This window comes from Podarcis liolepis, assembly GCF_965112155.1.
Source record: "Podarcis liolepis genome assembly, chromosome: 11".
Taxonomy (NCBI): domain Eukaryota; kingdom Metazoa; phylum Chordata; class Lepidosauria; order Squamata; family Lacertidae; genus Podarcis; species Podarcis liolepis.
In genome coordinates this window covers 33,463,468-33,491,147 of record NC_139565.1, presented here as the reverse complement: position 1 = coordinate 33,491,147, position 27,680 = coordinate 33,463,468, and the positions used below count along the sequence as shown (strand labels likewise).

General features: G+C 41.8%; 1 protein-coding gene across 1 annotated transcript in view; it reads right to left on the bottom strand.

Annotated features, from left to right (window-relative positions):
* Positions 1–1,583: 1,583 nt before the first annotated feature.
* Positions 1,584–27,680, bottom strand: part of EDIL3 (EGF like repeats and discoidin domains 3) — a 247,658-nt gene continuing 221,561 nt past the window's right edge. The window contains exons 10-11 of the mRNA XM_083465367.1: positions 18,477–18,632; positions 1,584–9,462 (exon numbers count right to left, since the gene is read on the bottom strand). Of these exons, the coding sequence (XP_083321493.1) occupies positions 9,313–9,462; positions 18,477–18,632 (306 nt within the window). The 3' untranslated portion in view covers positions 1,584–9,312. The remainder of the gene's footprint in view (positions 9,463–18,476; positions 18,633–27,680) is intronic.

Below are 27,680 nucleotides of genomic sequence, written 5' to 3'. Positions count from 1 at the left end.
CCTTGGGAAATAGGGAGCCCAGCACTTCTTGATGTTTTGGCTAATGAAAAATGAGAGAGAGAGAGGTGGGAGAGCCATGCTTGGGGCAACATATTGAAGATGCAAAAATAAATTGGAGGGATGATTCTTGAAGCACACAAGATGGCTAGACCTGCCCTGATGCCATACTTAGGCCACTTAGAGAAAATGTCTTGGTTTATACATATTTCTATTGGTTGTATGCAGTGATATTTTTCAAAAAAAGAGGTGTTGGAACTCACCATGACTGCCTCTCTTGTTCTCTTATGGCACCCACCTGAGAGGTGACAGAACTCAGTTCTGGTGAGTTTCAGCTGGAAAAAAGCCCTGGTTGTATAGGACCTTTTGCCTATAGGAACCAGCCTGGAATGAGCCAGGTCAGAGAGCCAGAGAAGAAATCATTGTCCATGAAGCCCAAGTATTTCCATGAGTACTTGGCTAGAGGCTCCTCATCAGAGACTGCTGCAAAACCAAAAAGTGGACAAGCCTTTAGGTGTCTGAGGAGGCTTGACCCATCTTTGTCCTCTGCTACTGGGGTAAAAGAACTGATCATCAGCCTAACCCAGAGGAGTAACACATAATCTACAAAGGAGAGATGTAATTTGCTTTATATATGCTTTTATTAGTCACTTGCTGCTAAATGTGTTGTCCTTCTGTGCTTACATAAACCAGTAAAATTTGTGAACTCTTGACCTGGTGTGGCCTGCTGTTCTCTCTGTTCAGCTGGAATCTGAATGGAGCAATGACCACTGTAATTTGCCTAAGGGTGGGAATACATTAGTGGGCAGGCAAGTGCTCCTGCTTTTCAGAGAGCCAACAGAAACGGCTGCCCTGCAGATAAGCAGGAACAGGATTCCATGATGGGACAGAAAGGCAGAACCGGAGAAAATACAGCAGCAGAGAGAATGTAATACACAATATAGAGAACTGGACAGGAAGCGGAGCCTGAGCTCAAAGGGAGATTCACTGTTTATCACTACGAGGGGAGCGCTGAGCTTATATCTCCAGGTAGTCTCCAAAGATTTAACTAAGGACAGGGCCACACAAGGAGGTTAACTTATATAGAGGCAGTGGAAGCAGAACAAGACAAGAGTAATGCAAGTCCTTGAGAAGGCATAGAAATGTGGCCTCCACAGAGTGTGTGCACGGTTGTTGATAAGAAGCCTGCAATTTCCCAGAAGGTCTCTTTTAGATTCCTAGTTATCAATCAAACTACACTATGGCTCGCTAGTCTGTGACAAGGTAGCAATTCTCTCAAGTATTGAAGCTCAGGACAGGAACCAAACCAAGAGGATAAGCACATCCATCCATTCAAAATGTTTCAGGGCTATTCTATGCAAGAAACAAAGTGTGTGCCTGGATTCACTGCCAATGAGCGGAAATGAAAATTATATGAATTCTTATTTTCTCATGCTGATATGCACTTGCAGGCTGCATTGTGGAGTGGTTTCCAAAAGACTATAATAGCAACAATGTAGATACCCTTTTTCACACTTGTCTAGTGAACACCCCACTTTCTCCTCTCAGATGATGAAAGAAGGTACCATTCAAATCACTTCAGGGACTTTCCAATTTTTCAAAAGTTTTATTGTTAAGTTTGAAGACTAGACGAGGTCATACTGTTTTAACATCATTCTACATAATTTAAATATATACAAAAACATTGGAACTTTACACAGGTCGCCAAGGTTGCAAAAGTCATTGTGTCTGAGATACTTCTGTACTTACTGACACATCTGAAGCCAGCTTTGAATATTATATTTCATATGTTGTTGTATAGCACAGATACACTCATTAGTATCCTTAGTCTTCAAAACTCACACAAATTTGTATCTGTTCATTCTGAAAGAGAAAGTCAACCTAAAAATCAGAACCAGGGGTGGGTGGGTTTTTTGTTTTGTTTATGTGAGAAGCCCTTAATAGAACATAGATTATCCTAAGCCTTGTGCATTATGTTTTACTTTCCAGGCTATAAAAGTAGTAAATTAGGGAGCTATAGAAATGGGAAATCTGCCTAGAAATGACTAACAACTCTGGGGGTAAACACAGATGATTTTTTTTTCACTCCTTCAGTTTTGCTGTTAGAATTAATACAAAAGTTAAGGACTCTTTCGTAATGTTTTCTCAAGAAGTTTGAAGGCTACACATCTCAAACTATTTAATTCAATAGAGATCACTCAAGCTTGAGGGTTGCAGCTTTAAATAAACCAACATGCTGATCCTAAATACATTGTAGTAAATCTCAAAGCGCCTACTTCTGGAAATGTTCCATTAGCTTCAGCATAACTATTTCAGACTAAGAAAACTGAAAATTTCTCCTTAACTGTATGTTCACTCAAACCTCATCATGTATGCATTGCAAGTAGCCTCAGGCTTGCACATACACATCCAACTCATAGAATGTTTTCTATAGCCCTTTTAGACATCCAGTGAACATGCAGAGGGGGAGAATCACTATCACACAAGCTGTCCCAACTTCGACACATTTATCCAAAGGTCTGAGTATGTATACATATTTGATGAATGTATGTTCCTTCCACATGACTGAGCTCTGCAAAAAGCAGGGTCCCCTATTGCATGTATGGAGCCTGTGAATGTACCATTATATGCATTTGTGTTCAGACTTTGGGATGAACACCTAGACTCTAGGGCATAGAGATCAGGAGAAGACAGCAAGACAGCAAATGTGACGTTGTTCCCTTCCATGGATTACTGAATGTCTGAAAAGGCCTATGAGCCACATGCGTTCATATAAAATACTCATACAAAAGGGTGTACGGATCACATGAACAAAGCAATCTCAGGCTCATGTGCACATTCAAATGAGGGGAGAATGTGGGCCCATGACTTGCTACTGAGTTCATGACTTGCGAAGAGCACACATGTTAGGGCAATTTGTGAACCTGCCCCATTTATTTTTCAATCAAAATGTACAATTATGATCCACAAACCACTTGGCCTGGAGCACTGCCTCCTGAGCTTAAAACCTAGGCAATTTGTAGATCACAACGACATCCAACATATGTACAATTGTGTGGTGTTGTTCCATTTTTATTAATAAGATGTAATACCTAGACTCAGGACAGACCAAAACATGTATGTACACCACACTGTGCTTTAGTACACAATTAACCAACAGCTGGTGACTCACAGCCGAATGTGTGAACTCCCTGCATTGAAAAGTGTTGTGGTCGAGGTGCGCAGGTAATCTGAAAATGCTGTCTGAGGTGCTTGATCGATCAGTGATGGCTTTCACACATGCCAGTCACTGAGTGACCATGAATATGTATGTGTGAGCTCATTCTTACTACAGAACACACTATACACATTGTGCACAATGACAAACAGAACAAAAAGTGTTCTATATGGAACACATTTAGAGGTCAACTGTTACCTTCAATCCAAAGGACACAATCCCCTGGGAAGTTCTTCCTTTGCAAGCCTCATAGAGGGCAAAACTAGACCTGCATATATTTTTTGTTATGTAAACAGGAGCTGCGGGGAAGCCAGGGCAGCCTTAGGGCAATGAGGTGCATGTGAAGAGGGGAGTTTAGCTCTTTTTCTCCTGCCATGGTTTAGAGAAAAACCATCAGAGCTGCCATTTGCATTCCAAGGGAAGGTCCTATTGCATTCCAAAGGAAGGTCCTATTGACTTCCCTTGAAATACAAATAGCAGCTTTTGAGTGATGATTCTCATTCAGGACTGTGGAAAAGAGAGAAAGATTTCAACATAGGCTTCAATCAAGCTTCCAGAAAAATGCAACCATTGTATCTGCTTGGTTTAATGTGATGTCCAGCAGTGGTGGCTGGTGGGGTAAAGGGCAGGCCAAGGGTAGGTGAAAACCAGGTGGTACTACAGCCAATGACAAGCAGAGTCAACTAATTCTAGTTTTGTCCCCATCCTCCTCCCTGTTGAGTTATATGAAGACATACACAAGTTGAAAAAACAGGAGTTCATGCCAGCATACAAAGACACAATATATGGAAAATGCTCTGCCACTCTCAAGAATACCCTTGCATCGGAGATAATGAAAATATATTATTAATTCTAATGTTGTACTTATTTTGATGATTCTGCAGTACTGCTTGCATGTACTGGGTGCCCTGTAATAGTGGGTACATTGTAACAAATGCATTCATTGTACTTTGCTTGCCATATATTTTGTCTTTGTATGCTGGCCTGAACCCCTGTTTTTTCAATTTGTGTATGCTCCTCTACAGCGGGTTCCTTTTGTGCAAGTTATATGAAGGCAACACTGAGAGCACGAGGAGGAATCTGACAGGCAATAGTACCCTCTGGGCTGGTAATAGGAAGGCAGGCAGGTGGGGGCTGGCTGAAGGCAAAGAGAGGCTGGTGGGGGAGTGTGCCATTTGCCCAAATGGAATAGTTTCTGTTATTTTGGCCATGGCATGAAATACAGGGTCAGATTGTTATGCAGGCCCCATTCATTCCAGTGAGAAGAATTTCTCAGTAAATTGTGTCCTTAGTTACTGAATAGATGTCAAAGGCATTTTTTTTTAGTTTAATAATGTTGTGACAGGTGCAAAATGTGGCAAAAAGCCTCAAGGTGTATCTTGAAAAAGAAAGAAAGGAAAGCTTTCAGGCTCCTCTGAATAACATTGTAAAGGCCGACAGAACCGAGCAGCAGAAGGAAAAAATGCAACCCTTTCAAATAGAAGACTGAGTGACCACATTTTCAATAGGATGCTCTTTTTCGAACTATAAACTATATTACATATAAGTTAATTGCAAATTCAAGAAATATTCATTTAAATGCATTTTCTTTTTTAAAAAAGGGAAAAAAATACTAATAAACACAGAAACATTTTATCAGAACATTCTGACTAGCAGCTCAAAGTGCTCCATTCGTGACAGCTATAGTCACTGACATGGTGTTAGCAGTAGCTGGAGTTCAAGATGGAGCCCAAACGTTACAGACCTGACGTGTCTTATTTGCAGAAACCACCTCTTATTCGGGGAAGCTGCATCCCCAAAGCATTTCTTTCAGTAAGATCTTCTGCAGAGGACCAATTGCTGACCATTACCCTGATCCATCAAAGGTGGCCTGCATTCTTTTGGGTTTGGGGCTTTCATGTGCAAAAGGGCACTGTGTATGCAGTCTCCCTTGCTTGACAGTGATTCCGTAAGAAGTGCCATACAGATGCAGCACCAACCACCTGTTTAATCCCCCATCTTCCCCCATCTTTCACACACCCCCAATATGACACTGCCACTACTCTTTCTGGGTGGACCACAGGTAGACCTTGGGGTTAGTACCAGTGTTTACTGTGGTGGTGCCAGGCCTCATACGATTAGGCATGCTATTCATTGAACCAGCCAAGGACTGCAAGTGCAAAATTTGGCCCCATCAAATAGGCGTATAAAAATGAGGCCCCGTTGAAGTCTCGACCCACTAAAATGTCAAACAATCCACAGTTCTTTTCTCCAGCATAGGCCAATACAATTAAGAAAAACTACTCTGGAGGAAGTAGGCTGTGAATCACAGGATCTTCATAAGAGCTTAAAAGTGCAGGATTTGGGCCATTTGTAGTTAAATGCCATTTCAGTTACCATCCTTATTCTGTTAGCCATTTGCACCTTAAAGCACAGTTATGATTGACTTTCTCTTTAAAATTATTCACTACAATTGAAGACCACTCCATAGATAACATTGTTAAGAAATGTTAACACAGTTACAGACAAGACAGTAACAGTCTAGTGGCTTTTGTAATGCAGCACAAATCCAACTAAAAAACAAAGAAACCCCATAAACTTAACAGTGTTGCACAGGACCTTAACATTTCTTACACATAACTTGCTTTACCTTGATCAGATTCTCAAACTAAGGAGCTCAGAATATCCATGTCTAAGCCTTACAAAAAAAAAAGTGTGAACAAATGCACCTTAAGAATTAGGTGCTCTTTATCGACAGATCTTATTATTCTACTGGTTCGATGTTTTTGAGAGGCGCTTTCAAGATAGCATCCCCTGATCATTAAAGGTTTTTGTTTTTAAGCAAAGCAGATGTAATGACCATGTCCATATGTCATGCTAAATCATTGTTTAGTGTGATGTGCACAAACAGGAATAAGCTGCAGTGAGCTTTGGGTTTTCACCCTCTCCCCTATCCTATCCTCTTTCCATGTGGTCAGAAGGAGGAATTTTGAAGCTTTCACTTCTACTTTTGATTAACCACAGCTTGCTGTAACATCTAGACCTGAGGGTATGTCTTAAAATTAGCCGCAGTTAATGTTAAAACAGGCTTGTTGCTCTAGATGACACGGCAAACCATGGTTAAGCAAAAGTGGATGTGAGAACTTCTAAACTCTTCCCCTCAGGAGGAAGAGAGGAGAGAAGAGGGGAGGAACATGTGAGTTCACGTTGCACAGTTTCATGTGATGTGTCAACGTGGCCATTATCTCCTGTTGCAGAGTAGGAGTTTATGTGAAAGTTGTGATGACCCTTAAAAAATATATCAGACTTTTAAATCTTTTTATTTTCTTTTTAAACAAGCTTATCGATTCCTTACTGTAAAATTATAGGATGACTAAGTATTTATTAAGGTCATAGAGCCCATCTTTATATCTCCATTTTTTTCTTTTAATGATAATGGAATTTCATAAAAAAATACTTAGCATGATGTGTTAATGAGACACAACCAAGAAAAAAAATCTACCACAGTATGTTATGAAATTAAAAATGAAAATGAGCACAACTTGAAGGTTTTAAGTAATAAGAAGACACTCAAGAATTATAAAAGAAATGGACAGAATACCAATACCTTATTAAAATGAAAGTGCTTTGCAATATTTGTTAGGACTACCATTTACCAGGAACTCCTTCTGCACAATGAAGGAGTTTTACACAAGATAAATTCCTTCTATTAAATCCTGGCCGTGTTTTCATACACATTTGTCACAGCTTGGGTTGCACTGACCCAGATGGTGGTCGGGCAGAGTCAGAAATGGAGAGCCATTTACACAGTGCTCTGCCAGCACCTTTGTGTACTAATTCCAATGGCAACAGCATCTCATATCTTGCTTGGCCAGGGATTGGCATGGGCTACTGTTTCTCTGGGAAAACTGCATACATGGCTTTCTAGCATTGACTGATGTGCGCTGCATCCTAGGTCCATTCAAATGAAGTCTTGACAATTTCAAATGGAAGATCTTAGTCACAGAGGTCAATGCGCAAGAGAACTGGATTTATGGCTAATTCAGGTTATCAACTGAAGAGGGTGTTATTAGGTAATAGGCTAATCACTAACGATGAGTAATAAGGTCACCTCTTGAGATATTTGCTTCCTCTGAAGGGATCTGTTCTGATGTATAAGCAAGACCCATTAGCGATAGCTGACCTGTGATAAACAGTTCACACCACAGCTATGATGCAGCAGCTGCGGTTGCCACATGACCCCATGGAGTTACTTGGGAAAACACTTCAGAAACCTTTTTACCCCATTCAGTAATCTCAGCTCTTCCTTCAATAGTGATAGCAAGCTCTGCCAGCACTGAGGCTGCAAATGATAAGAAAACTGAATGCCTGAAGTAGGAATACTGTGGTGTTTGACTGACTCCTGTATGTGGCTTATCTTTCTGAATGCATGCACACTGCTTGATCCATCAGGGCAGTATGTACTCCATTCTCTGTTATCAGGGCACTGCATGATCCACATTTTTAAAAATAATTAAAATTCTACAATCCAACTTCTATACCCTTTCCAGTCATGGGGAGGCGATGGAACTATGGTGGGCACTGAAATTCCAACCTCTGGAGATTGCAGCAGCTGCTGGCAAGATACTTTCGATCATATTTTTTGCAGTCTTAAGAGCTATAAACTTTCTCATTTTGAAATAAAGGCTGCCATTCCCAGAAAGCTGAATTCATCACCCAATAATGAGTTCTTTGCTCTCTCTCCAATTTCTTTCCTGAAGGCTCATAGCATACACTCAGCCCTGCTTATTATCGCTGATGATTGGCACCTGCCCCGTATCTGAATCCAATTCCCGTATCTGAATCCCCACTTCCTTCCTCTCTCTGTTTTTGCAACACTGCCACTTGCGTATCCTACAAGACTTGTCTTCTCCAGTCAGAGGGCCTGAAGAATCCTTGCAGAGCTGATGGTTAAAATAATGTTAAGATATAATATTATAAGACCACTCAGCCTCAGGTTTCATCCTTCCACACATATTTCTGAAGCTTGGGGACAGTGCTGTAGTTGAGTTGCTCCTCAGAACAAGGATACACAGTCCATATGTTTTGGCATGCACCTCTAGATCTCACAATGACCCTTGCCCATTGAGTCATAGGAAGCATCTCAGAGAAGTCATCTCCTAGGCAGCTCCATGAGGCAACTACCATGCATGAAAATGCAGGATCAAATGAATGCCCGCTTTGTAGCATTCATGTGTGCCTCCCTCCCGGCTACAGTTACTTAAGCTTTGAATTTGGTCCATGATCTTTCATCTCAGCATCCCTTAGAAAGAAAATGCAAGCTGAATTCACTGACAAAATCATTAACTTCATAATATACTGATAGCAGATTTTGTTCCATAAAATTCAGGTTGGCTCATTGAAAAGAAACAGAAGCAGTTAATGTGATCAAACATAAAAGACAGTGACGATGCCCACAGTGTGCTAAATGGGAAGCAAAACATGTGGAAATGAAACCCTAGGGTGGGTGGACTCGGCTGTTTGTAAAGAAAATTACAAAAGGTAGTTTGTGACACCAGGAGGACTGCAGACCACAGAGATCACTTCCAAAAAAAGTGTCATTAATCTTGACAATGCTTGATAGGCACAAGGGAAACAATCAAATGCAGTCATCCCCGAGAAAAACTTATTGCTAAAGCTGCAGTATCACTTTTTGCAAGTGAGATGACCATGTGGGTTTGGAAACAATGAATCAGCCTGTTCCTTCTCAAGTCACACGTGAACTCGGTCACGCCACTTTCATCTTCCTTGTAAAAAGGATGCTGCTTCTTACTCCTAACGATATTTCAGCCAGCATGAAATAACTCAGATAAAAACCTTAAAAGGTAAATTCCACATCAAAACATAGTAATAACTGGAACTAAGATTTAAAAGAGCCCAAAGAAAACCCCCAACTCAGATTTGGACCATTTTAAGGGCAGGCTTAGACCTCCTTACAAAAGACAGTTAGCGGCCTACCAGAAAGTGAGCACTTGTTCATGAAAAACCCATTCAACTTCCTACAGGTTTTGCACAGTTTCTTCTATGGAGATATTTTTTTTAGGAATATCAAGAGTTGTGCGGAAAAGTGAAGATCCTCGTCAGTCCTCCTCTGTGCAGCCCAAGAGCTCTGACCGTAAAGTGATCCTGCCGTACCATGACCAAGGGAGGATCCTTATGTGCCGTGCATAGATTGGGGGGTCAATGACGTTCTTTCTGTGGGTGTCGTTATCAAAGTTGCCCTGGAAAACCTGAAAAGTGACCAAGAAGAACCAGTGATAGCAAAATAGTACAAAAGAAACCAGGCAGAGTGGAGAAATGGAGGTAAGAGAGCACCGTGAAAAACAGCAAAGATAGACAGATATGTGCTACCATCAGAAAGTCAGGTTGCCTGACTCAGGAAAGAATTATGTTTTATATATGGATATTATTGGGAATGCTTGGTGTTCCAGAAAAAAAAACCTCACCAATGGCTACAATTCCTAAATCCAGTTCCTGACGAGTAAACCCTATTGAACTTAGGACTCAGCTACATTCGTAAAGATAAAGCGCTTTATATGCGTTATAACTCTGTGGCACCAGATGCTATGGAGTCCCGCGGGATTTCCCTGTAAGAAGTTTACAATGCATTTAACTGAATCGCTGGTTGTTGTTTTTTATGTGTCTAAATTCGGCCTTAGGGTGGCTTCCTTCTCTGTAAACAGGCTTTAGGATCAAACTACAATATGATCCATCATTACCCAATACAGGGTTTCACAAATGTCAGAGCTCATGAACCCCTTGATGAGTTTATAAAGGTACTGACCCAAACCCAAATTATTAGGAATGTAAATGAAATAAAGCCAAGAATATCAACCTATAATCAGGATTTATTAATCAATCGCCTTTACTAGGAATCATAAAATGTAAAAAAACCCCAGTAAAACCAAAGGAAAATAACACCATGTCACTCTGCACATGCCCATGCCCTTTATTTCTGAAGCTCATAGCTCCCAATTAAATTTTCTTCCATGATACCCTATTAACTTCTTTTTCCACTCTAAGACCTTTCTGACCTCTTTCAACCCCTAGGACTTTATTCAACCCCTGCACAATCCCATCAACACAGGGGATCAATACTGACCACTCTGGGAGACCCTGACCTAAAAATGATGCCATTAATTTCCTTAGTAGCAGTGGCTTTCCAACCATATTGCTCAAAACATTCACTAACAAGGTACAGGCTGTTTAAAGAAGTGCACCATTGTGTTTTGCTCTTATGAGCTATCAAGCACTGCTCCTGTTAAGGGTATTGTTGAAACTAACATCATCATTTAGTCTAGTAATACCAGGGTTGGGGAGGATGAGAAGAAGTGAGAGGTGAGAGGGAAAGCAAGACATACACCTAGAAAATACTTTAATTGTGCAATGTGCACCTCCCTGCTGCAAAAAGCATTACTATTGATGACATTAAAATATCTGTTATTGATATGTTTGTGTACCGTTTGGCAGACCAGAAAATAAGGAGAAAATTCTTTCAAGCACTTTTAAAATGCCAAGATTATTTGGAATGCAGGATTAAAAAAATAATAATCTCACACATGCAGCTTGGAGATACATCATTTTTATTTAAAAAGTCATTAATGAATAAAATGCCACCTGTGCCAAGCAAACTGTCAGCTACCAAGGTAACAGTTCCGAGTAAGCCTGGCTAAATGCAGAAGTTAAAATGATGTGCAAGGCATATTTGTTTTAGGATTTATTTCCTCGGGGTAAGTGTTTGTTTGGTGCTTGCCAGATGCATGTTTATTTTATAGTGGATGTAGAGCAGTGTTGTGGCACCATAAGGCCATTTTGGCCAAGCCACACCCAACCTGCCCTACACATGATGTCATATATGATGTCAGGTGTGGGGAAGATCAAGGCGAGGCTTGGACAAAAGAGGCTTTGCAGGCATTACTGGCCACCTGATTGGCGGTGCCCGCAAAGCCACTTTCCAGCATTTTTCAAGAGCCAACCAACAGGTGATTGTTGGCGCTTGGGAAGCAACTGGACTCAGGGATTTCCCAGTGTCAACAATGCCTTCCCCCCAGTTTGTGTTACCTACTGCTGGCAAGCAGTATTCTCTTAAGACTGAAATTGCAATGTGTTTGTCATCAGGAAAATGAAAGTGACTGCTGTAACACATCTATAGCAGGCTACAGCCCTGTGCTCCAGGCTGCCATGCCCTTGCCTTGCAAAGCAGCACATTATAAGTTTTTACATAGCACCTTGTTACTCGATTACTTGATCTGGAAACAGCATGCAACAGCAATGATTTTTTTATTTTACAGGGAAACAAATTAAGAGAACAAGGAGAGAGAGCTGGTTGCAAATCACCCCATAGGGCAACCATACCATCAGCCTGTTCAAAGTGGCAGGTACAAAGGCTGCTTCTCGTTGGACTTGAGTAAGAAAAAAAAAAAAGCAATAGGGAAATCTAAAGTATTGCATTTAATATAACAACACACAGCTCTAACAGTATGGGGCATAAGAATGTAGGAAGAGCCCTGCTGGATCAAGCCAAAGGCTTATTTAGTCCAATATCCTGTTCTCACAGCAGCCAACCAGATGGACCTGAGGAAAGCAGTGCTTGTCCCACTTTTGGGATCTCTACCATGTTGAGCTGTACAATTGGTGTAGCACCTCAGTGGTTCTAGTGTGTACATTTATGTTTTAATTCTATTTTTGTCTCTGTCATTTAAAGCTAAGGAGTATGCAGCAGCTAGGAAGAAGCAGGAGGGAGGGAAACAAAAAACAACATTTTCTTTTTAGACAGATTCTCCTCAATTGTCAAGAAAATCCTGGGGAACTCAGTCTTTTTAATCCTCTTGCCATAAGATTTTTTTTTAAATGTTTTTGAACAATAGCTGTGGGATGCAATTAAGCTGTCTTCTTTGCAGTATTTACCAGGAATTCCAACAGAGCAAAGACCATTTTTTTCCTAGACAACATATGTGAAAAATCCTGCAAACACAACATTATTAATATCCTCAAGGTAAATAACTTCTCCTTAGCAACTGGCTAGTGCAAGCCTGAGCCATTGTTTTCCCCATCTTCAAGGTTGCATGGTAGACTAGAGAAAAAACAGACAAAGTTTTTTCATCAGCCTACTTTGATGTAAAGCAATATTTGTAATTATTCTTTATATAGTAGTAAGGAATGGATAGATCAATCAATCTATTTTTGGTCTGTGTCAGTTTCACATGTGTTCATTCATGAGTCCATCCCATCATGTTTCCACATTTAAGTACGATTTCACTCTGAAAAAATAGCTATATGAATTAATATTTACCGGTAAATATGCATACTTTTATACCAATGCACACATTTCTAAATTGTTCTTATCCCCAAATATGGATTCCGGTACATTTCTTGAACTGAGAACTGTTATCACAAAATCCAGGAAAGTATCTGAAGCATTATTCCATTCCAGTATTGTCTTATTAGTCCAGGAAGTGCAAATTAGGTTGCTTCACTTAAAACAGTAGCAACACACTTGGTGAGGCAGATTTGCAGAACTGCTCTCCTGACCTGGTATTTCTATTGCCTATGGATGTTGCATGCCTTCCCCTAATGTGTACATTTGTTGGTTGGAAAGCTACTCTGCTAAATTCAGAGAAGTGTTTATTTCAAAAGATAGCTATGCTTCTGTTTGCATAATGTTTTGGGAAGGGAGAATTACGTGGGTTCCCACTGGATTGCAAACCAAACCAAATTTCTCATCCATTCCCTTCTTTCCACATGCAAAGAATGCAGAAAAGTGGAGCTACTCTTGTTTCCTGCACTTTGCAGGATACTGTAGAACAGGGTGTTTTCACAAAGCACATCTGTTCCATGCATGCAACATCCCAAGTGCATGCAGGAAAGGATTTTGCAGATCATGGCATGCATTTCTAATTTTACATGGCAATTCCTTTCATATGACCCACAGTTATTCCTTTCCCCATAACAGACTCCACCAAGTATGGTATTCATTACTATGGCACTGAAAGTACAGTGATCTACTGACCTCTAGTTGAGGAAAACATGATTACCATTTAGTCCAGAGAGATTTCCCCCCACCCCAATGTATTTTTCTCAACATGCTCCAATTTCAGTGATTTCCAGCTCAGTCCAAACACAGAGATGGTGTTCGTGTATATCTTTCAAACCATTTAAAATGAACCCAAAGAGAGAGAGAAAGAAAGAGAATGTAGGGTATAGTTTTGCAGCTCTCCTGGGCTGCATCCCTAGAGGAACGTGGTGTCGATTTAAACTCAGATAACTGGCAGTTAAAGTGGCAAGCGCCAGAAAGAAACAGCAGGAGCAACTGCTCTTTTTCATATCCTCTCCATTTGAAAGTGCAATGAGAACTGAGCTAAAACAGTCTTTTTACTTCTGTTGCTGCTTTCATTAATGTTAAAAAGAAAACTCTGATAAGTGTGTGTGTGTGTGTGTGTGCCCGTGTGTGCGTGCACGCGTGCCTGCCCTTCCAGCTGCCCTGATTGGCCTTGGATGAAAAGCAAAGAAATACATTTGATTTTCATGCCATTTGCTTAGTGCCTAATCAAACATGCAAATTTTGTCATGAATATCAAAAATATTGGTTCAACTATATAAGTGGCAGACACACACACACTGCTAGAAAGCTGCTTTTTCACACTTCAAAGCAATCCCAAAAATCTTTAACTACCGGCACATACTAAGCATATAGTGGCTGTGTGTCCTTTTGTCCAGAGGGCAGTCCTCTATTTGGAGAGGCCGACATTTGCAAGGGCTATCCAAGCCTGGTTTAAAGATGAAGTACTATCAGGAGAGAAAGAAGCAAAAGTGGCCCCACCATTAGGTAGAGTGAGGTGAAATGAAAAATACATGATATTAAAAGGCCTTAGAGAACCACAGAGATCATAGCCTGGTGCTGAAAGGACAACAACACGGGCACCAGGTGAGCTTACATAGGAAGAGCATTCCAGAGCCACTGCCAAAAAGTCCCCCTCTCTCTTGTCATAGCCAGCCTCCAAGTTTCAGATTAAGAAAGCACTTGGAAAAGGGTCTCTGCAGATGGCCTTGCTGTACACAGATAGAAAAATACAGGAGGAGGGGATCTATCAAATACAGAAAACCCACACTGTGTAGGGCTTTATAAGTCTGAACCAGCATTTTGAATTGGACAGTGAAGGCAAGATAGAACTGATGTAATCTGTTCATAATGCCTACTTACTTAAAATGTTTTATTTATTGAATTTGTATCTCATCATTTTCTCCAAGGAGCTCATGGTTTGCATGGTTCACTCCTCATTATTTCATCCCCACCACAACCCTGTGAGGTAGGTTAGGATGAGAAGCAGCGACTGGCCCAAGATCACCTAATGAGCTTCATGACCAAGTGGGGATATTTTCCAGTAGCTGAAGTTTCTGGACAGTATTCGAAAGCAGCACCATGTGACCAGCCATCCCGTAGAGGCCTGCATTTAGGAAATGGGCAATGTCCCCTCTTCTTCAAAATGAAGCCTGCAAGGAGAAAGATGGCTGGGGCAAAGTAAGAGGTAGCTCTCTGCAGCTTCTTTCTGTGAGGTTTTGGACCTAAACCACTTGAGTTGGGTCTTGGGATTTTGGTCCCCACCTCTTGCGAGAGGGGAGAGGCTATGAAAGGCAGAAATACTAGTGTATGTGGCAAATGTGGTGAGAATGGAAAGATGCCCAAGAGAACCATGTGGCTAAGATGTGGGAAAGCTGTACACTCCCAGAGCTGGAGCTTGCTCAAAAGTGAGCTTGCTATGTAGGGCTGTGAAGTTATGGTAGAAATTGTGGGCAAATTACTTCATACATGCTCTCTCTGTCCACAAAGCGGCTTACACAACATCAGGTGGGGCTGAACCTTGAAACTAGTTTGATGCCAGTTCTTGAACCTTGTGATACTAGAGTATTGGGGTGGAGTATTGTTTTTGTTTGTTACTGTGTTTGTTACTGCAAGCCGCCCTGTGATCCTCAGATGAATAGCAGTATAGAAATTTAATAAATAACAGAGTGGTAGCAAACAAGAGAGTAGGAAGAAGGTTAGTTGTGGGTTCATGGATGAAGGGAAGGGAGGTGCTCTTCCTCAGGACAGATTAAAATCCAAACCAGAGAAAAGGGGGTCACAATGCTTGCTTTGTTTCTAAGATGAGCATTACACATCACTGATGTGTGTATTCCAAGCCAAAGAATTAACTATGGATCAGGAAGAACCTAAAGATGTGCTCAAAGCTGTAAGAAGGATATATATTTTTGGATTCTAGAGTTTCTTATAAAGTTGCCTCCCAGCTGTCGGGCATCAGATTCCCTCTTCAAATGAATGTTTGTGCTTAGAATAACAATGAAGATGTATCTATCGAACTGTGAATGCAGAATGTTTTAAAGTAGACGTTTTCATTGTTCCCCAAGGTCTACCAATACTGCAATCAGCCATTCAGTTGAGGAAGAGGGAAAAATGAGCAACAGTCCCTAGGAAAACCCTGTAAACTAAAATTAGTGATACAGCTGAGTGAGATTAACAGTGGAAATAAGTCAATTTATTTTCTGAGTCAACTTGGCATTTGAAAATAAGCCCATGCCTCCCTCCCAGACTCCCTGATCCCACAAAACACCATCTTTACCAGACACTCCATCACCATACTCCAAATATCTTATCTCTTGTGTGGGAACAGTGGTGGTGCATAGGGAGAGTGATGAAATATGTAGTTCTGCTAAAGTCTGTTCCAGGGATGGAGTTCCCATGGCCCTTCAGATGTTGCTGGTCTACAATTCCCATCATTCCCATGCTAGCTTGTGCTGGTGGGAGCTGGATTTTAATGGAATCTGGAGGGCCACAAGTTGTCCATCCCTAGGTTCTACTCCCGTTATCAGACACTGGAGATGGGAGGGAGGGGCTGTCTTCTCTCTTTCCATGTGAGAGGAAAGGTGGTTCAGGGAATGGGAATCTGGCAGGCAGGGAGGAAAACTGGGAATTTTCATTTGACTCAGGCTTTAATTCAAACTAGATAACTCAGGGGCATGTAAAGCCACTATTATAAGCCCTCAAATCTTGTATCCGTATATAGAAAGGTCATCTGCCATCTCTAACAACTTCTTATTCTTCTTGTTGTTGCTGCTGCTGTTGTATTTATATGCCAACCATCTGACTGGGTTGCCCCAGCCGCTCTGGGCGGCTACCAACAAAACATTAATCTTAAGTGTATACATGATACCCCTACTACTTACATTGCAATGTTAACCTTTCTTCTAGCCCATGGCTAGAATGCTAAGTCTGAATCCATGCTCGAATTCCTGCTCAGGTGTGATGCTCAGCTGGCCAACTTGGACTAGCCTAATGTAGTTCAAAGGATGCTAAGTAAAGAAAAAATTGTGAGGAGCATCTTGGAGAAAAGATGGGACACACATGAAATTAATTCATGGTAGGGAGTCATGCTATGGTCAATATTAGACTTGTGTTTGTATAGCTGGCCAGACTGTCTGAAACCCTTTAGGAATTCTCAGAAGATAATGGTAGATGAAAACTGTATTTGATTGCTGCTCACCATCACTGCAGGGGGTAGATGATTTGAAGGTCAACTCTACTACACAGCTTGCTCCAGCTGAGTGCTATCTGGGAAGAATGGCTAACTGGCAGTGCTGCTATAATACAAGACGGCGTCCATCGCTCGAGAAGGAAGAGAACTGCTTCCTCTTTAGAAAAACAGTTGCACACCAGGCTAGTTTGAATAGAATTCAAAAGTCTTCAGAGATGTTCATGAATACCAGTTTTCCGCCTATGAATTTTCATTGCTTATGACATATAAAAATAATATGGATTATAACAGAACTATTTTGTGATTGACTCACTTTGATATAGTTAAAAAGTTAACCTAATTACTCATACCCAACTTTGAGAAAAAATGTGTCTTTCTTGAGACAGATGCATGCTGTCAGTTTCTGCATCCACATTTTGCCCTAGACTTTACAGATCCACTCTGAAATTTTGGGTAGGACCATTTTTTTCTGTGCTCCAGTGACTGTTATTTTAGATTATGCATTTTTGTGTTTTTATATTGTAAATTGCCCTGTGATCTTCATATGAAGGGTGGTATAGAAATTTAATATAAATAAATAAATAGATAGATAGATAGATAGATAGATAGATAGATAGATTCTGGGAAAAGCTTTTTCCAGAAAGTTATTGCTTTCTGCTTGGTAGTGTCACTTAAATATCCTAGCATGATTCCAGTGGAATTGCGGGTCATGACATTTCTTATTAGATCTCAACCACATGTGCAAACAGACGGCATTTTTATGATGGCATTTGATCTAGTAATTCCCCTCTGACTGATAAACTTCCTTCAATCTACTCAGTACTGAACACCAATGAAGCAATATAGTGGTTATCAAGCTTATGTAACTTAGAAATGTGTACTCTCATCAGGCGATATATTTCTAACCCTGTGTTGGGATTTCAATTATATGTTTAGCTCAGATCTCCCACAGATTTGAGAGCTAAGTGCATTTCCTTGCTGTTTGAAGTATAAACAGGCAAGGCAGGAACTATACAGTATGTCCTGAAGGCAGAGTATTGTATTGATTATCTTGCATATAATAAAAATGTAAGTGTGCCTTCACACAATAGTTCATGTGGCTACCAACAGAGGCTGCTGTAAACTACAGTATGATGACACAATTATTTTCACTTGCTGCTGGGCCATCACAGCTGTGTTGGGAGGGTGATGAAGAGACAGAGGCAGGCAGGGGGGTGGCCCAGGTGAATGAGTGTGTGGGCAGCAGCCCAGGGAAGTTGTGTAGGTGGGCAGGTGGCTCAAGTGTGGTGTGTGTGTGTGGTACCCACAACAGTTTCTCAAGTTTGCAAATGTGCCAAGGGGGCCCAGGAAGCCAGGTGACCCCTGCATATTTTATGAACCATTTTACCATGGATAAAAGTGAATTTTAAAATCGGAAAATGAAACGTTTTCCTTTAAGTGCATTTGATGATATACATATAAAAATATATTCTCCATTTAACAGCTTTAAATTTGACACATTTCTGCAACTAAAACTGAAGTATCTATAAATGTTGGTGCATAACGACATCGATTCTTTCTGTTCACCTTGACTTTTAGCCATAGACCCTTTGGCATGAACATCCTATAAAGCAGACAGCAGACATTAACCTGCAGGCTACTAGCTCTGTGATTACCAGGGATGTAGCAGCTTTCTATAAAAAAATGCTTTCCAAATATCAATTGCCTCATTACCTCACCTTATCCTTTTTTTGCTTTTCATCCTGATATATGGTCCAGTGCTCTCCATTGTTGCTGTAGGCAAGTTTATAGGAGCCCACAAATTGTACATGACCAAAATCTTTGGCTCCTTGAGTAATTATGCCCGTCACCTTTGTAGGAACAAGAAGATCAATCTAAAAAACAAAAAAACAAAAAAAAAATACAAAATGGTAACATTACAATGTTTTGAGTTCTCAAATTCATTTTCAAAAAAGGTTTAGAGTTTCTTTCTTGGCCAGGTCACAGAAGATCTAATACAAATGGGCAAAATAATACTGAAAGTAATGTGTGAAATTCATTGTCACGTTTGATATAGTAAATGAATGCAGTTTTTATTAGAATTATTATCAATCACATTGGTTTGCACAAAACTTCCAACATTTAGTCACAGAATAAGGCACACTGAAATAAATAGCTTGGAATGAATTTGCCACTCCACCCCATGCTAAATCATTTTTCTAATCCTGGATGAGAACTTCCATGATCTTCAGATTGCTTTTCTGACTTATTTCCATAATGTCATTTTCAGCATTTTTGCCGTGCTTTCTGGTGCATAAATGTTTTACAATATTTATGTAATTCATTCTGACAAGATGAATTATTATGCCCATCTGATTGCAGGGATTTGATTGCAAGGATTTAGTAAAGCAAAGCCACCCACAGACAGTGTTTCCCATTGTGGACTATAAATGTTTCTGAAGCAAATGTTCCTTGTGTGCACATAGCTGGCAAGACACACACTGGCAGTCTTGTGAACAGCTAGCAGTGACTAAAGACACATTCCTATAAACATAAACTGCAATTATCTCAATGATACTTGCTTGGTCATAGTGACTGCTGAATTCATTGACCCATGGCTAGTCAGCTAGTCAGAAGGAGGCTTCCCTGCAGCACAGTCACCTTGACCATGCAGAGGAGGATGGAGATGGAAGGGCAGAAATGTGTCCCCCTCCTTGTTTTTTAATTTAACCTACACACACACACACACACACACACACATGTGCAGGAAAGGGAATCTGTTTGAAGAATGGCTGAAGTTTTAAAGGCTCTCCTTACAGTACATTTATATAGTGCACATCTATGCCCAAATACTACAGGACATTTCCATATATTTTCTCCACTACACTAAGGATGAGGTACTTTCTGTCACTTTGGTGCCAATTCATCAACACACACACACACACACACACACACACACACACACCCTGCTGTTTTTTATTTATCAAAGCTCACTATCCTGAAATTTTGCAGGGAACCTACCTACCTACCTACCTACCTAGGGGCACCTCTACAATCTTTGTCATGCTCATAAAATTGGGCTACAAAACGATGGGAGGAGAGAAACAAGTCCTTAAAAAAACAACCCAGCTCCATAAATATTAAGGGATCCACTTACACAAAAATATCTTCCCCTACATTTGGCACTCTTCATTCACTCAGGGGGAAAAGTTGTACCTATGTATTCCATCCAATTCTGCCAAGTAATAAAAAGTTGTCACCTGTACTTTTTTAAACTTTGAAATTCTAAAGCTGCCCAGTACAGGCCCCACTGCACCTATTTGTCTACAATCTGGCAGGCCTCATCCTCTGGCAAAGCATAAAGAAATTATAGCCATTTCTTGATTTCCCTATTGTAGTTAATGGGGAGAAAAGTGTGGCCTCAGATTTCCAGAACCTGAGTATCTGAACTAAGGTGAGCAGAAGTGATGCACCTGGTGGGCATAGCTGCAATGCTAGCTTCCCAAAAGTGGTGCCACTGACATGGCACAGTTGCCTTTGCAGGAGCAACTGACTGGTTCTGCTGGTGTGCCCACCAGTGGCGTAGCGTGGGGGGTGCAGGGGGAGCCGGCCACACCGGGCGCAACATCTGGGGGGAGGCGTGCTCGCACTCGCAGCTCTCTGCCCCTACCTGGCTCACTCACTCTCTCTCACTGCAGTGCTGGCTGTGCGAATCCGATCCGAGCCGCTGGGTCGCCGCCCACTGTGGAGGGGGTGGGTGCCAGGTGTGCGGTGCGGAGAGAGAGCAAGGGACTATCTGGGGGAGGGACAGTGCAGCGGCCGCCCAGTGCAGCGCTGAGCGCGGGAGAGAACCACACCAGACCAGCCCAGGCAGCAGCAAGAAGAAGCTGGCAGCGGCGGCAGGTTAGGGGTTAGGGGGCGCAAATTACTTGCCTTGCCCCGGGTGCTGACAACCCACGCTACGCTGCTGGTGCCCACAGAGCTCCATCCTCTTCCCTGCCTGCCTCGGGGCAAGTGGTAGTAGCACGGCTGTCAGAAAGCTAGAATTGCAGGTGAGCCACTTCTGAAAGTGGGAAAGGAAGCCCCAAACTAAAGTGACTCACTAATCCAAGTGCTAAAGCAGAGCTCGGAAGCAGTTTTATTTTGGTATTGCCAGTCTTATCAAGGAACTGGGGGTGGGTGTGGGGAGAGAGACGATTTCCTTCTTAGCATTCACTATGGCTTTAATGGGTTGCAGTTGACTTTCCTTTATCCATATGTCTCTCATCAGCAAATTAGCATTTTTATTAGCTGCTAAAATAATGATAAAATAATCATGGTGTTATTTCTGGGTGCTTGATTCCTTGGTAAATAATGCTAATAAAAATGGATTCTATGTTTAAGCTACTTTGCAATTATTTTAAGGTTTATATATTTTTTGGCTTAGTTTGTTTTAGAGTTGCATCTGGAACATGCACTGAAATTTTTTGGAAGTGGGTGGTTGTTGCTGCTGCTGTAAATGGACTGATATGACAACTATACCTAGACTTCTTTCCCCATGAGTAGCAATATGAAAATAATGATGTTTGCTTAGGATGAACTTGGAGAATGAGGCTACAATCCTAACCATGTCAACCCAGATAAAGTGTTGCTAAGTTCAACAGCGATCATTAGGAAAGGAACTAAAAATAAAAACTGCTATCATAACACTGTTAACACAAATCTATGGTGCAACCACATTTGGAACACTGTATGCTGTGTACAGTATTGTGGAGTTTGCAGAGTCAGAAAAGTTGCTGGGAACTGCAGGTGGGCAGAGTGATGATGCACATATGTCTAGCTTGCAGGCTTCCTACAGGCATCTGGCTGGCTGCTGTGAGAACAGGATGCTGAACTAGATGGGCCATTGTCCTGATTCAACAGGCTCTTCATACATTCTTATAGATATCAAGCAGAGTTTCCTACTACGTAACTATGCCTAAGATTGCAGTTGTCAGGAACGTGATGCAACCGAGTGCAGGGGAAGAGTCAGACTCGGAAATTGAGCTAAGTGAGAGAGAGGCTGGCTCTGCAGAAGAAAGCGGGCTGGCAGAGCCAAGAAAGGGTAGCTCGACCCCCCCCCCCTATTGCAAAGAAGACACAAATAGCCCTCAAGAAGCAGGAGAGTTAGGAGGCAGTCAGAGTGTTGCTAGACAACCAGCAGAGGAGCAGAGGACAGAAGGTGTATCTAGTGGAAGTGGGGAGGGGGCAGGCCAGCCTCTCAGTCCCTGTGCTCGTAGACTAGACAAGGTCAGAGTGCAACAGAAGGGCAAGAAGGGAAGGGCGGGAATCAGGCATCCTCCCTGTTGTGAGCGGGGTGGAGTTTCAGACTGACCAACTCCCTTCAATGCAAGCAGGTGAGAAGCCGGGCTCTGGATGTGTTTTTGTAAATAAACGTAACATGAAACTGCCAGAGAGTCATTAATTCTTATCGGGGCTTGCTTGCCTGCCTGAGATCATTACAGCAGTCATACCACAGGACTGATAAGGGATATGAACCCAGGTCTCCTTAATCAAAATCCAGTATGCAAGTTGCTTTGCCACACTTTATCAGCTCACTATCCTATGATTGTCAGTTGATCCTCATAAATTGGGTATTATCCTATGCACTGCTGTTCAATGTTTATTATTTTTAATATATGGATAAACATTAGACACTCCTTGAGGGTGTGGCTATGGGGGCCATAATGGTTTGCCTCTGCACTTCAAAATGTACACCACTGAGCACTTGCAGAAACATTGCCCAAAGCACACAGGAAAAGACATCTGCATTTTATAACAACAAGAAGATGAAAGCAACATAGGAAGGTGGACAGATAACACAGTTCCTGAACTGCTAAAGTGCTCACAAATAACTGTTCAGGTGCTCACAAGGTTAAATCTGCCCTTTGAGATATTTATATTAGAGTTAGGCTGGGAAGAGCCTGTTATTATATACAGAGGTGTTAGACATGCACACTCTCCACGCATGCACACAACAATAGCTTGTTCAGAGGCAGCTTCATTCAGCCAATCTTTCTGCAGAATGACTTTTACTGTCTGTCAGCTAAGATTATTATGCGCTGCTTAACCTACTTCCATAGCTATGTTTCTGTTGCTCTAAAGCAAGAGTGACAAAATCACATTAGAACCACAAACAAGCTTACAAGAAGCACTTGCCGAAATGGAAGAATTAGTTTGTTTCCCTTAAGAAACATAATGGCCAACTGAGTTACGGAAAGTAGGCTGGCTGGGAAAAGGCAATTAAAGGTGGGTTGTTCATTTGCTGTGCCCACTGGCCTGTGCATGCTGTTGTTTAACACCTGATCTGTACATAATGATACCATGCTCATCCATTATTTGATTTGATTTGATAGTGGATGAGGGTGCCAGTCTGGTGTGTATTATTGAGATCTGGGTGGGTGAGTTGGGAGGAGTTCATCTGACACAGTTATGTCAACCTGGATTATCAGTACTGCATCAGCACAGGCTGCATGGATCGGAGAGATGAGAGAGTTGCTGTGGTCCATAGAGCTTTCATCTCCATCACCAGGCTGGAATACACCAATGCACTCTATGTGGAGTTGTCTTAGACAATCTTGACCTCTACAGGCCTCCCATCCTTGGGCAGGTGGACCTGAAGTCCTCCAGATATTGCTGGAGCACAACTCTGATCATCGCTGCCTATTTGCCATGACAATGGTTTTGTGAGTCAAGGACCTGCCACCTGCTTAGAGATAAATAAGACACAAGGACACATGTATTTTAGGTTAATGGGCTAAATAAGGCCACAACTTTATTGGTTACCGCATGTGAGTGGTATTGGCTTAGGCATTGGATCAAACAATCTATACATGACTCCACGCCACTCAGCGGAGAGTCATTCAAGGGTTAACAACCAGTGGGAGGAGCTTGTTGATGCAAATGCAATTGGAAGCTTCCCCTGACGTCACTGGGGGTTGTGCCATGGCCCTAGCCACCAGCAAGGGCGTCAGACAGGACCCACGACCGCCGGATCCCTTTAATGGAATACCCAACAAGGGGAGGGGTAGGTGCTGGCCACAACCTGCCCTCCGACACACGACACATATTCCAGTGCCTAACCACCAATATCCGATTTGCTACGAGGCAGGCGAAAAACCAAGAGGCTGGTGCCAATTTGCCAAATGGATAAAAATTCCTACCAGGCCCCCTGGGCAACCAAGGCAACCGACCAAAGTCAAAAGGTCAAAAGCATAGATATGACCTAAAGGGAGGGTGAACCGTTGAATTCAGGAAGCAGAATGGGGCACGGTGCTGCTGCAGCTGCTTAACTGCAGCTACCCCCCACCCCCAATCCAGCCCTATTGGCTGGCTAAAGGGCGTGGCGTGGCAGCTGGGATAACTGATGCAGGGGGCTGAATACGCCTCCATGCTGAAGCGGGAACCGGCTCCCGCTCACAACCCCTCCCCTCTGGTAGGAGGAGAGGTCTTGCCATCAACCATTGGCTTATGGGAACACAGAGATTCTCCATCGATATGATTTTGCTTTACCCTCTAGAAGAAGTATTACAGGAATGTTTGGTGTATAATCAACTGCCACTAACCCATGGGTAAAATAAATGGGAAGGAAAAGAAATCAAAATCAAAGCAAGTTTAAAACAACTCCAACTGCTTCTATCACAATTCACTTCAGGGAAAGTGGATTAAAACAACAACAACATAAAGTCCCCCAGGGACAAAATTATATATATCACGGCTATAAAATTATAGGGAGTGTGGGAATGGAAACAACTAAGCCAGAGCACTCATATAATTTAATTTCGCTCTACTGTAAACAACCACATAGACTATGATTCATCTTGGTACTCACTGCTGCTTACCTGGTCTACATCCAGCATTTAACAAAGTGTCTGCCCTAAGCTATTAGTACTTTTCTGATACTCTTTTTGATCTCTTGGGCTACAGGGAAATATAAATCAAAGCCTTACAATACTGCTTAAGGATTAAAATATCAACCTGCCTTTGTATTAGAGATGTACACTTCTCTAATACATCGCTACACAAAGTCGAATCAAATCTAAAATACAACAATGAAAGAACAAATGAGGACTATACAGTGATGCCCCGCAAGACGAATGCCTCGCAAGACGGAAAACTCGCTAGACGAAAGAGTTTTCCGTTTTGGAGGTGCTTCGCAAAACGAATCTCCTATGGGCTTGCTTCGCAAGACGAAAATGTCTTGCGAGTTCCTGCAGGTTTTTTTCCCCTTCCCCCCCTTTTTCTAAGCCGCTAAGCCACTTATCAGCTGATCCGATAAGCCGATAAGGCGCTAAAAGCCGCTAATAGCGCTAATAGCGCTAATCCGTCAATGGGCTTGCTTCACAAGACGAAAAAACCGCTAGACGAAGAGAATCACAGAACGGATTCTTTTCGTCTTGTGAGGCACCACTGTATAGGCATTTCCCACAGCTACATGTTGTCTCGAGGCCACAGAGAAGATAGTGGGGTTAAGCTCTTCGTTGTGTAGGCTGCCTGCAAGCTGAGTTTTCTTCTCTCCAGACTAAGCTTCCTCATTGGGCTCCTCACAAGTAACAGACTGTATAGCCCCCACTTTCCTGTGTTTTCCAAGGCCTTGAAATCTACTTGAAGGTGACTCATTGCTGCTTGTGATATAAACACTATCTCTAACTCCTTGAAAGATTCCAGCAATGGTGTCTCCGAAAATTTTTACATATCACTTGGGAAGACAGGCAAACTAATGTCAGTGTACTGGAAGAAGCAAAGATCACCAATGGTTCTTCAACATCAACTTCGTTGGAGTGGTCATGTTGTTTGGATGCCTGATTATAGTTTTCCAAAGCAACTACTCTATTTCGAACTTAAAAATGAAAAGCATAATGCTGGTGGTCAACAAAAGAGGTTTAAAGACTCTCTCAAGGCAAATCTAAAATATGTAGTATAAACACCAACAATTGGGAATCGTTGGTCTGCGAACGCTCCAATTGGAGAACAACCTTTACCAAAGGTGTCATGGACTTTGAAGACACTCGATTTCAGGACGCAAGGGAGAATCAAGCTAAAAGGAAAACACATTTGGCAAACTCCTGCCTGGAAACCTATGTCCCCACTGTGGAAGGACCTGTGGATCCAGAATTGGCCTCCACAGTCACCTACGGACAGACCATTAAGACTGTATTCATGGAAAACAATCTTACTCAGCTACGAGTGATTGCCAAACAACAACAAGAAGAAGACCCTATGCTCACCTGCTGGTCTCAGGTGTGGTGGAGGATGTTATCCCATTGCCAGTGTTGGTGTAATAATCAACTGCCAATCAAGTTGGGTTCCTTACATGGAGCTGGCAGTGGGAAGGTGCCATCTTGTCCTTCAGTTCAGGCAGAATAATGCATTGGGATGCCCCTGCCTGCATATCAAGGAACTCTCATACTTGCTATTAGTGACTCAGTCCTGTCACCATACGTTATGCATTGAGCACCAGCTTTCAAAACTAAATTGCTCTAGAAATAGCTCATTATGGCAATCAAACAATTGAGGTTGCTTTGAAAATCAATATAAGCATGAATGCAACATAGCAACCTTATTGAAATGACAATATAAACCCATGCTCAGGGACTGAAAATACATTTGTGCTGATGACTTGTGCAGTATTATTCTTAATATAACTTACATCACCTTCACTTACACCACCCAGAAAGTTAGAACCCCACTTTACAAATTATTTATTGAACAAAGGCCTAAACCTCTAAAAAGTTAACCTTATTTAAATGCTGTGGTTGACATACAGGGATCCTTGAGGACTAAAGCAAAGGACTCTTGACATTTTGAAAAGAAAACTTAGTGAGTTTCGTTATGTTTCTTCCTTAATATAACACTATGCAGTCTATTTCATGAGTTGCAGACACATCAGTAAGTGCTATCAAAGGAAAATTAAAGCAAGGAATGCAAAGTAAAATGTTGGCTCTCTTGAAAGTTGACACACTCCTACTAACATCATCAACTCAGGCAATATTTCCATAAATTATGTTCATTTTATGCACTTTAAATGTATTTACAGAAGCAGATGCCCCAGTTACATATTATGAATTCATTGCTGTGCCATTGGATCAAAATAAAAACATCTCCCGCACACCTTTCCCAAGAAAGGTGTGTCGAATCATATCACATCAGCCCAAGGGGAAGCTGACACACTTTTACCCCACAACCTGCCTGCCTAACAGTTTTTTATTTCTTTCTGAGGGTCTGTAATACAGTTCACCCATTTGCTAGCCCTCTTCATGAACCCCTTTTGGAACCTCCACCCCCAGCTTTACCTTGATCTCTTTGAAAAGATTGCAGCTGACATAATATAAAAAAAACAGCCAGATTTATGTTCTTGCTTGGTGAAAAAGAATGCACTAGGATTTTGTGAAGAATTCATCATCATGCTACAACAAAAGTTCTATCAGCACAAGCTTTTCTGCTTGCCTGAAGGAACGACCTTCCTTTCGCTCCTCTTTTATGCTGTTCTGGAGTTCTCCAGACTCCCCCAGAGCAAATTTGGGGAAAGCATAGGAGGCATGAAGGGAGGGTAAGTACCATTGCACAACAAGAGCCCATCCTCTCACTAATGGAATTGCTTACTTGAATTCAGCTAAGAAACTTGTATACTGTCCTTGAGATATGTCACTTTAAAAGAAAATCTTTTAAATCTCCCATCTCTTAATAATAGCGGTTTGTAGCACTTGTCTAGTTATTCACAGTGTTCAAAGCAAAGGTTAACAATAATCCCTTTGATTGCCCTGTGAAGTAGATCAGCATTATTGCACATGTGACAAATCATAGTGCACATGGGCGACTGATCATAAGGGAGAGTGCTATGCTTAAGATGACACTTGAACTGGACACCTCTTGATTCATAGTGCTATTTCTAAGCCAATACTCTAAGATGAGATCTTAAATGTTGC